General features: G+C 40.4%; 1 protein-coding gene across 3 annotated transcripts in view; it reads left to right on the top strand.

Annotated features, from left to right (window-relative positions):
* The window catches only part of LOC117159777 (uncharacterized), a 271,261-nt gene that overhangs the window by 48,536 nt on the left and 210,471 nt on the right, over positions 1-12,254 (top strand). For 2 of the 3 annotated variants that reach the window (XM_033339921.2, XM_033339920.2), the window contains exon 2: positions 2,908-3,911. In XM_033339921.2, the coding sequence (XP_033195812.2) occupies positions 3,779-3,911 (133 nt within the window). In that variant the 5' untranslated portion in view covers positions 2,908-3,778. The remainder of the gene's footprint in view (positions 1-2,907; positions 3,912-12,254) is intronic. The other variant, XM_076619339.1, reaches the window with a different exon arrangement.

Raw genomic sequence — 12,254 nt, 5'->3', positions numbered from 1 at the left:
CGTACGAAACTTTCGAGGCGAATATCTAGGGCACATATATTCCATGTAATATCCAAAGTCACACAACAATCCACTTACCTTTTATTACGAGGGATAAGTGGTACGTGGCGTGTTCGATATGATTACGTATAATACTACGTATAAGAATAACCATGTTTCGTAATAACTGGCTAGAGTAAAACAAAAAAAAAAAAAAGAAAAAGGTGGAACGGGCTTGTAAGTTATTTCTATAAAACAATCTCATTTTCACACACTTAATAATCAAACTGGATATCGAAGAGAGAATCCCTACGAGTAAAACGGAGTTACTAAAAATATCACGGCTGACTTGACAACAGACTCGAGCCGCAACACGAAGTTAATTATCTCTATTTTGGTAGCCATTTTCTCTACAGCTTCCTATCCTCTCTTAGATACCAACAACAAACTCCCTACGTACAATATAATCATGCAATCTCGCCAGGAGATATTGAACTCTGTTCTTACCTTTTTCAGCGTTGAATAGACTTGGCGCCATAGAACCTCTCGAAAAGATTTTCTCTTTATTTTTCCGTGGAGTTGAAACGACACCTAACCCTCGTCCTCGATCGTGGAGAGTCGCGAAGAAAGGGACAGGACACGGAATCGTAATAACCGGCGGAGAGAGTGTCGGAACCTTTTTATTGGACGGAAGAGAGACAGAAAGGCTTCCTTTGTGTCGGTGACGTTCTCATAACCACAGATTCCCGCTTTGCAGGGTCTCTCTTTTTTAACGGACGCATTACTTCTATCAAACGGAAGTAGCCATAATTGCTTGGCACAATTAAGGTCAGCTCCATCGGAGGGAGTCCACCCTCCTAGGCAACCTCTTTACTTTTTTTTTTCTATTCTAGCCCGGTTTCCCATGTTCCGTCGTTCTCGGTTGGCGTGTCCAATCAGCACCTGGATTAAGTTAACTGCATCGGCGCCTTTTCAATGGGTTCGTTCGAGCCGCGACCGCGTTCGACGAGATCTCCCACACTTCTGTCTCTTCCTCTAGGTCCACCGTCAAAGAAGAAAGAGCCAAGTTAAAGAATGGAAGCTTCTTCGTATAAAGAGACACTTGGCCAAGCTCGGGTGGAAACGACTTGGTCTCCAATAGACGCGACGACCTGTAATTGGACGATTGGATACGGAACGGGTATACTCGACTGACCTATAGAATAAGCCAGCATCCGGTTAATGGAACCGAGTCTCATACAGAAACATGTCTTGTCTCCACGAAACGTTTCTACGTAATAATTTGCGCTCTTCTTAATAATGTTATCCGCAAATAATGATAATTTTCCTAAATTGAAACATACGTGATGATATCGATTCTCTATCTTCTAATATAACTCACGCATTATTCGCAAACGTATCAATAGGCGCAGCATCTCATGTTCGCTCATAAAGGCGGAGCATACAGAATTTACATTATTTATCGAAAATGTCACATCTATAAATCGAACTATAATATAATATATCAAACGAAGAAAGCGAACAGTATTCTTTACTATATCTCGATCGTATCTTAATTATAGCCATCTTTTAATATCTCTGAATATTTGTCTCAACGTGAACCACTCAATAGATCGATCCTATCGAATCAAAAACATTCGAAAGGTGTTCAATTTTGTCCCAAGATGTAGTATACTTCGCTTCAATATCGGGGAAAATGCACTGGCAATCTCTAAAGTTTGATCACCAACGGTTAAGTAGATAAGTCAGCATATGGTCAGACAGAACGCGGTAAGTAGAAGAGGAAGACCGCGATGGATACAATCGGTGAATGTTCTCGGTGAAGCTGTCTGGTACAAGGATAGCTTTCATAACTAGCGACTAGGGCAAGGGGTCGGGTCGAAAACGGTGAGATAACGAGTAAATAACAGGTTAAAACCGGCAACTTCGCCCCGACTTGTCACGTTATGAACCGCTAAGATATTACATACTCTATCTCATTATAACCATCCTCTTCTCATCTCTCGTATAACATCTTAGATATCACGGTCACTCTAGATGCCCGCAAAACACGACGATCGATAATGCCGTGTCTTACTTGCTCCTCATACCGATGGAGATACGCTAACGAGACATTGACGACATTTTCCGCGGGATGAAAACGCGAACATCATTGTGCGCGGCTGGGATCCGACCTGTCAGAAGTATTCAGTATGTTTTGTACGGATTCTCCTCATTATCGAGGAGGACGTCTTATTGGGATCCGATGCACGTTGCTACGATAATGAAAGTCGGTGGAAGATTTTACTCGTCAGACAATGTTTACCGTGACGCGAATCAAGTAATCGTTGGATTTTTTAAAAATTAGTGCGCTGACGGTGTAAATTGGAGGTGTTATTTTGAAAAATCATTTTTATTTTGAATAGATCGTGCGATATTTAATGATGTTTGATGTAACATTGTTTGATGAGAACTGAGGAGAAAACGGAAGTTCGAATGATCGATAAGCTCATAGAAAATTAATAGCGCAAGAGCGAGTTGTTAAGTACGCGCTATAACGATGTTAAGGAAGGTAAAGGTTAGTAAAGAAAGGGGTCAAAGAAGATCAAATGGTTAACTTTGCATGTCAAAAAATGTAAATTTTATGTACCTACCTCTGAAACAGAACTTTATAAGGAAAGTAGGGAAAATTTAAGTTGATCTAACAGAATGAAAAATTAGGAGGAAGGATGATAATCGTATAAAACTAGACATGAGAAAGATTCTTAGATGGGATCTAGAATATTTCATCAGTGCTTCAGGATTTATAAATTCTTCCCTTTTTCTACTACACGGCCACAAAGATTCTGAATAGAAATAAAACAATATTTGTTATCTTTATATTTCTTTAGAATCAATCACTTGTATAGTTGTTCTAACGAAATCCTTTGCTTTTCGGTTTTGTTGCAGACAAAATCACAATCTCGCAGCAAAGATAGCGAGAACGTGGAGAGAGCAGAGACAAAAGGCCGAACGAAAATCGTGGTGTGGAGATTGAACCGAGGTCGAACGTATTCGCGTAGAAACAGAGTATCGTGACGCGCCTTTGTGAGACCGTGAAACGGGACGACAGGGCGCAGATTTTTCATTCATGATGATCGTGCACGCGTATGAAACGGAAGAACGTGGTTTCGGGGAAGGTGCAGCCCCGTGTAAATCAAAACTGACGTGGAAATGAAGACTCTGTCGCGATGAAAAGTAACTAAGGACAAAGTTCCGTCGTATCGTCGCCCCGGCAAGATGAAAAACAGGATGCGGAGAATAAAGTGGCGCTAATTCAAAAGTTTCTCTAATTTCAAAGCCGATAATACTACGGACAATTTAACCGCGAACTTCGAAACGCACGAAAACAGATGCTCGTTCACGGATCATTAACCTCTCCAAGTCTGTGTCGACTGTACGAAATCACCGCGAGTTTAACTTACTACTTGCGCGGCTAATTACTTATGAACGATTCGTTTAAACGTTACGTTGATAAATCTAGATACACGACTTCGATTTTGTTGTATAATTTTCACGTATTTGATTTTACGTATTTGAAACTAGTTGCCGGAGGAGGGTGGAACGGAGGCAGTTCGTACTTAGATTAGCAAAATAATTAAAGAAAGAGATCAAACGAAGTATAAGACGAAATATCGTAGAATTATTGGCTATGTTTGTTCGGGGTAGAAATAAAATCGACGATACAGCGGATCGGTGTGTAAAGAAAAGAAATCGACAGTAGAGACGGAAACGTCGGTAAAGATGATATTAAGGCAGAGAACTGATTGAAACGTGGGAAATGGCGATTGTCGAGGCTGTTAGTGAGATGAGTGCGACTCGTTTGAGTGCGTGGTTCGGCACTGTTCTGTTCGTGGCTACGACGCTCGTTCACTCTCAGGTCACATGGACGCCGATCTACGTGGGCTCTTACAGTGAGTACCTTTCTTTTTCTATAAATCTTTCTTAGAGATTGTATCATAAATTGCGATCGTGTTTAACGTTGATGAAAATCGCTCGTTCTTACGCGTTTCGTTCTTCGATCGTGAATTTGACTTTACCAGTAGTTTTGCTACTTTGATTATTTTTCCTGACAAAGTGAGGTATAAGATAAAAAAGTTGTTTTCTTTTGTTCGTTTATATCGAAAAATCTGGAATGTGGGGAGCAGATATTTATACAAAGTTTCTCGTGTATATTACACCCTGAACATTGATGGAATAGTTTCCCCCGTTTAAACGTGCAACGGTTCACTCAATCGTATAAATTTAATTACGGCACAAAGGAAGAATATTACGTGCATGCATAGAACGCGAGATTATGGAATGCGGAATGACCACGTAATTCATAAAAGTGAAAACAAAAACTGGCGGGAACCCGTTATGTAGATAAACGTCACTTTCTATTAAAATCCCTGTTACATGAAATTTCAATTCCAATGAAAAATTGACCGTATCAGTCGCTACGTCCAATCTGTGATTTTTCAATTTGTAAAACCCCTTCCTGTCTTTCTGCTTTGATTAGATCGTTTGTTGTTCTATTCTATCACATTTCAAATCTTTTCTTAAATAAAAATTCTGAAAATATATTTCATTAGTCCTGTGTACATGTGAATATAATTTATGACTGTCGTGTCATATGACCCTCGTATACCAGTCGAATTAATTACTCGTTACCTGAACTCTTGCTAAATTTCAACTGTATTCTCGTTGTTAACGCCATGCACGTCGTCTAATTGGCGATACTTACAATCTCGAGGATGTTTAAGACTCGTGAAAAATGAAACGGGAAAATTTACTACACCTGGTCGTAGGCTACGAAACACGAGTAACGTCGTTCATTCATGCCTTGTGCCAACGATTCATATTCCACGAGGAAAAGAGAAAGAAAGAGAGAGAGACAAAGAGAGAAGAGTTCCTCACGCGCGTGCAATTTCTTTTCGACCCCGCTTGATCTTGAAACGACGCTGGTCCCGTCTAGTGGCTGCTTGACTTACAAATAACGGTATCGACGCGTTCGGTTTACATATTTTCGCAGCTCGTCACGTTTTTCATTTCGTATCGACGAATGGGGAAATGGAAACATCAGAAACTTCCATTTTTAGCTACTTCAAATACCAGTTACAGCGATTGAAAGATCGATTGTGAATAATGGAATTTGTAAAATTGGATTGTAGCTGCTCTACTGCCTTCTTCACTATTCACTCCTTTCTTTCGACTTTATTTGGCTTGAAACGAAAAGAATATATCTTTATAATCTCCTCACACGCCAAACCGACTAATTTCACTTTTGCGGTTTCCTCAACTTGATTAATCAGAAACATAATTATTGTTCGATTTCTCAAAAAACGTATGACTCACTTTGTCGAAAGAAGGTCGAACAGATAATCGTAGATTGCAATCGGAATTTGAATGCGGTCACTTTCTCTGTATTTTAACTTATCGTATCGATCTATGTGGCTTCCGAGCACCTCATATATCATACATACGACTTCATTTACTGCAATGTTCATTGGCAACTTCTTCGTGTGCTTGTTACATTTCGCTTCTTTTTTTTTCATCAAAGTTCACCAATCAGTTGTGCAGCTGCGGCACCGGGGAAAGCGTCGGATTGATCGCGTCAATTAACTCGGTGCGATGCTCGCGCGGAACTTCGCAAACGAGTACAATTAATGGCGCGTCGAGTTTGTGCGCGGGCGACAAGCAAGCCGATACGCAGGGAAAGGGAAACGGCACAGGGAGGAAGAAAAGGGCTGGCGCAGCAGGATGATTTGCAATGGCACCGATAGATCTCGGATTACACACGCGTTGAACGGCTCGACCGGGCCAGGTCTCGCTAATAATTCTTCGCATACGAGAAGTTTCGCGACCAGATCGCGACGACACGTGTCGTTGACAAATAGGAAAATCTGCGAGCCGTGCCGTGTTTTAATCAGCGCCCGGTGATTCGGGTCAAGTGTGACGATCAATCCGCGCTCAATCCGTTTTCACTGGCATCTCCAGCAAACGGCCGCGCGTCATCTTTCTAGACGATTTCCCGTTTCCCCTAATGAAATTCCTGGCCACGTTTCTCACGAATCTCGACAGAAACTCGATTCGGTAAGCGAATATTTCGACGATGTCTCTTAATCAGGCTAGTTTCGCGTAAATTTGCTCATGTTGCAGGTTGTCGATTTGGATGTTGGACAAGCGTGTTGATATTTCCTGTAGAAGAAACTGACGACTTTATTAGACGAGATTTCGAATGATATATCGGCGATCGATTCGTTAGTGAAACCAAGCCGCGTTTATTCTCGATGAATCAAGTCAGTTGGATATGTAACGAACCGTGGAAGCTGTTAATTCCCGTGGCGATTCGTTTATGTTGTAGCTGTTGATTGTTTCGGTCGGTGAAAGAGAAACTTATTAATTAGCGAGATTATCGTTGCATGATAGCTCGAGCGAGCACACATTCTTGTTAAGGTAGAAAAGTTACGCTGTTCGTTGTTGTTTTTTGTTCTCGAAAACTCGTTTCACTTATTGAGATTGGATCATTCGTCAACAGCGAAGGATAAAGCCACACCGAGACGCATCTGTTAACGACCAGCACATGCGATTCTTTTCTATTAACGTTTATAGAAGCGAGACCAGTTGTTTGCCGATCAATAACAATGCATCACGCGGAGATCGAATTATCACGCTCTGAAGACGGTATCTTTTATGGTTGAAACACGGCGTTCGCGTTTCAGTGATCACGTAGATCGGATCGAAAAGTAATCGCGTGGCCGTTCACTGAAAAGATATAGCAGCTTTGCAGGTTGGAAATCAATTCTAAACGTGCGCGAAGTAACTGGATTTCCTGCGGATATATCTACGATTACTGATACGAGTTTATACCGATCAGAGAGATGTCGCCCAGTTTGAAACTTCGCACAGACTCACCACAAATGGGGCTTAATCATTTGCGGTACTCGATTGCGAGAAATTAAAGTCTTATCCTCCTGTTTAAACTTCGTCAAATTTACCTCATCTGAACAAACTCAATGCTTCTCGTCAACAAATTCGTCAATGTTTCTATCGTTAAATATTTCGTCGGTTATTAAATACGAATTTGATTATAAAATTTTATGAAACAGAATATTAATTGAACAGTTTTGTAGAGCTGACGTGTCTAATCGTATCTACAAAGATTCATTGAAACTTTCACGCTACGTTTGAAATAATTCGTTTGTAATGTATACCGCTTAGCGTCGAGCAAGTAGAACAGGTATATGTATGGTCAGACAGCGCAGTAACTCTTACTAAAGCGTCACTCGTTCATCGATCTACGTTTGTATTTACATTTCTGTGTCTCGAGACGTTTAATTCATAGTATAGCAAACATTGTTGGTCCAAAACAAACATTTCTTTTAGTCAGTCTGTCTCATATGGAAACTTACGAGCAATTGTTCTGAAACAACTCGGAGACAACCCCGGTTGGACCATTCTAGGATCTAAGCTAGCCTTGTAAGTCCGCTCAAAGGGCACTCACGAGTCGTGTAGAGATTCGGTGGAATAATTCAAGCCACAAACATCGCGGTAAGGATCAGTCGTAGGATAGCTACGAGGGTGGTGGGGGTGACGAAGTGGTGGAGTGTAGGAAAGGGCGTGCTGGTGAAGATTCTCCTTTGCAGTTGGTTGTCGTCAGTAGCAGACTGTACTCTAATTAACGGTGGGATAGCAAGAGCACCCGAGAGAGATGGAGAGTCGTTCTAATAATTTGTGTGCGCGCGCGAGACGAACGAATCCGCGTAGCTCGTGCCAGAGAAAGAAGATGAAGATTTGCTACGAGCCAAGAGTAGGACCAAGTTATAGCGAGAAGAAGACGTTCTCTGGTGTCGGTATCGACCTTAGCTTGAGAGGTTTACCTTAAATGTTTTTAATTAATTACGAGACGCTGCTATCCCCTTTCGTCGCTTTATCCGGTGTTCTCTTATTCTCGTCGAAGTTTCGAAAAGTCAACAGAACAAGCGTTAGATTCTATTAGATTCTACGGTAGGTTAAGTGATTGCATTTCATCCGTTCTACGTTAATTGTCAGCGATAATTACTCCGATAATTGTTGCTCGTATTGTATAATATACGTATAATATCAACTTCCTCTTATAATATCGGGGAAGTTTTCGGATGTAACCTAAATACCGAATCATGTTACTCAACTGCTAATACGAGAAATTTTAACATCGATAATTAACGCAAGACGCGTCTCAAATAAAATATTCACATCGTCGCGTTACCGGATATCATTAACTTTTCTTCTCTTTACTCGAGCAAAATATGAAATCTAAAACACCATTACGCTTCGTGAAGCATAAATATTTTTTTACCATTAAATTCGCCTTTTCCCTCTTCTCGAAAGGATATGATTTCCTCAGGAAAGGTTTTCTTCATAAATATTCGCATTTAAATTACTCCGGTTCTTGTTGCTCTGCAACGTTACCAGCCAATCGATCGCCTTCGCGAAGCGCGAGGTCAAGTTCAGAAAAGGTCCGCTGAGTCTCAAAATGAAATTCAATCTACCGTTGCGACCTGGTGACGACGAGTCTTCGTCTGATTGTTATTCTATGCCGAATCGGTCCGCTTAGTTCGTTGCGAGCGGAAGGAAGGGAAAAGAGAGAACGAAAGATGGAAAAAGAAGAAATTTCAAGAAGTTGAACGACTTTGCGCAATTGCGTTCGCCATCATGGCGGAAAGTTTCTTCTAGCAAATGAAGGCAGGCAGTAAAAAAAAGTTGAGGCAGAACTACTCGTGAAGCGGCAACAAGAGTCAGCTCGGTCGAACGAGGCCGAATGCTGCGGTCATTTCGGGCTGCTCGTAAGTTCTTACGAACCTAAACGGCCCTCTTTCGTCACGCCTCCATTGCTATCCTCTTCCTAGGCTAAGTGGTCCTTGCTCCACGTTCCTCCGTTCTCGTTTGCTGGCCCATCTTTTTGCGGTTCCTATACCGCTTTCGAATTTTCCTCACGGATCAAACTTTGATCCGTTCACGAGTTTCATTACATTGTTTCATTAACAAGTTCCAACGGTGATACCAGATCGTGAGACGAATTAATTAATTACCTTCGTCTCGACTATTCATCCGTGTCTATTTAGTATGGATAACGCTTATTGTGGTACGCAAGCTACCACTGTGGATCAAAGTTTCGTTTCATTCTTAATTAAAAAGATACAGCGACGATATTTCGAATATTCGGTCTAGCAAAAAAAAAAAAAAAAAAAAAAAGGAAAAGAAAAGAATTCTCATAGAATTGGATTGTAATATTTAATTTAGTAAAGTAGTTTTCGATCTGGTAGAAACTTGATTTATTCCGCTTTGGTATTAATTTTACACTATGTGGAAATTCGTCGATGTTTTTACTTTCAATGATAGTGAAATTAAATTACGTTCTGAGACATTGTCAAACAAATATTGCAAAAGGAAGAAAAGGTTATGCTTCGCGTTTATTATATTGCTTCTTTTAAAACGATAAATTTCCAAGTCTAATGAGCATATCTACAGAGAAACGACTACTGGATTTATAATTCATTATATAATACGAAACCATGGTTTTGTTGCTTTTCTATGGCGCAGGAACGTTATATTCGGAAAAGTTTGCGAAGAAGAAAACGCCTAGGTTAGACGGGCAAACACGGTGAGGTCTTGTTTGCTTTTTCAAGGAAAGGACACGTAGAATACGTACGTGAAAAAGGGAAACGATGTCCCTCTTTATTCCAGCGCGTGTCTTCACATAGAGGAATCCAATATTGATGATCGCCTTTCCTCCATAAGCAATTTCGAACCAACAATTCCTGTATTCATAATGAAACGTGCTCGCAAACTTGAAAGGAACCTATACAGCGTTTTCTCCTCGGTAAACTCAAACGAACATGACCTGGTAAACTGAATATTGCGACCCGAACATTGAGACGTAGAGTGCTGCTGAAACGTTCCTCCAACGTAACCCGTACACCTCCGTACGATACTTCGATACTTTGCAAACAAAAGATGTTATTTCAAATCTTAATACTTAACCAATACCAACGATACCAATGATACGTAAATTGGATTCAAACCACTAAATTGTCTGATTACTTCAATTTTGATATCTATTTCTCGTGAAGTATCCATCTGAATTAAGGTTATTCCAATTTAAAAGACTTTCGAACCAAATAATTTGCTTTGTGTATGTGAATGTCAAATTGAGATTAAGCTACTTGGATTCAAACCACTGGTAACTGCTTAATTCGAATGAGGCTATACATTCAGTTTCTTATTTAAGGCTTTAAGCAAATCACGAAGTACTACATTTCTCTTAGAAGCTGAATTTTCATTTCCAATTCGATCCAAAGCACAGAGATCGCGATAACTCTACCACAAATTCTTCTTACGCACTTGCATCGCAAAGACTCGCTTCTACTTTCGAGACATCTCCGTTTAGCATTACCTCAAATCCTTTCATACCTAACTAGTCTATATGTACAAAAGCACAGAGCGTGGAATAGCAACAACGGGCTCGGTCCCAACGATTTCGCAGGCTGACGCGAAGTTTGACCACGTTCGCGTGGAAACCGCCAGTGGAAACAAAGTGGACGAACCCCGGAAGACCACCTGCGTGTCTAGTGTGCAGGTGCATTGCAGTTTCATAGTCTTGAACCTCGTGCGATAGCCAGAGCGTTCTGAAGCGAACTGTAATCCTGTTTTCTAAATGTAACCTAACTTTGGTGAACATGTGTACGTCGGACCGCAAGCACTGTTCGACAATTTGTCTCCACAGCCCAACACTCTGCAACTATCCCTTCGTTCTCTCCCATATTCCTCTCTCCTTGTGTCTTTCTTTCTCTCTCTCTCTCTTTCTCTCCCTCTCTCTTTCTCTTTCTATCGCTCTACCGTATTTTCTCGAGGGAAGTTGAGGATTGTTACGATTCCTTCGATACCTTGACACTTTCGAAGCAACGATTCAACGTTCGAAACTATACCTTTGAAATTCAGCGGGCAAATTAGGGAACCACGACGAAGTCCGACCGCGTCAAAGCTTGCCTCGCTTCTTAAACTGGAATTAACAACTTTCATTGCTAGTGGAAGATTTCGTTCGCGTTGCTTTGCGGTTCTAATTCGTCGACGATTTCTCGTTGAGCTTTCGAACCGACATAGCGTAATACCAATTGTCTATTTCATACCCTGGGAAACACTCGTAGGAATTTCGTTTGCGCGAATTATGAGTAAGTTTTATCAAGAACAAACGCTTCGTTTCTTCTTTATCCAATTTAATGGCTCCCGAGTTTAAACCTGAATAGAAGAGAATAAACGAACTTCTTCTAAATTCTGGTTATCCAGCAAGGTATTTCTGAGGGAAATGCCTAGAACTCTGGCAGAATTCTCGAAATACAAGTGTAACGTATTGCTCGTGGTAAATTGGAGCCAGAGGAATTCAGTATTCCAAGAATTCCGGTTTATGATGCGTCTATTCTCAGCTCGAATGGTGATAAAGCGACTTCTTAGACGTTGCTTGGTTAATGAAATGCTGCCAAGTTACGTTGTATGTTGTTAACATAACCCTCCTCGCTTTGGATAGTTGCACAAATGAATATACGAATGCGACGCGTGTAAACGTACCATGATTGAACAAGTAGACGCCATGAACCATTTAACGGCCTTTCACGTTTTGGTTTACGACATCATAAACAGTTATATATTGTGTAAGAGTCTTAGGTCATCAGGACCTGATACCGACGCATAGGTCAAACAGGGATATTCCACACTCAGAAATCAACGAAGATACGAAATAGATATTTCATTTTATCGTAAGTGTATCTTCGAGAATTAGTAATTGCCTGGAAAAATTTAATTATCTTTGCGGGATAAATACATCGTCAGGTAAGATACAATTTTTGAATACATGTACTTGTCGAAAGTATCTTTGATATTCTTTATTTAGTTTCTCACAAAATTGATTGCAGATCTTATTTCCTTTCGTCTCTTAACTAAACTCTAACTAAATCTCACACGTATTCTATAACAATTAGATTAGACTTGCATAAATTGCAGTAACGTTTATAAATCGAGAAAAGTCACGAGCAAGTTACACAATGAAAGAAATATCTTAAAATTCGATTCTTTATAACAATATTTGGAGACGTATTTTAAATATCTAATTTTTATCGTAAGATCAATAACGCGAACGATCTAAAATTTTTGTGCTATATTTTGTATCATTATTGCTATAGATTATTAATTCCACTAACAGATAATTTTCTTCGAGAAGCGGTTTTTACATTTCGCTTGAA

The sequence above is a fragment of the Bombus vancouverensis genome, chromosome 6 (genome assembly GCF_051014615.1).
Source record: "Bombus vancouverensis nearcticus chromosome 6, iyBomVanc1_principal, whole genome shotgun sequence".
Lineage (NCBI taxonomy): Eukaryota > Metazoa > Arthropoda > Insecta > Hymenoptera > Apidae > Bombus > Bombus vancouverensis.
Note: the sequence above shows the minus strand (reverse complement) of the source record. Positions and strands in the feature narration are given on the sequence as shown.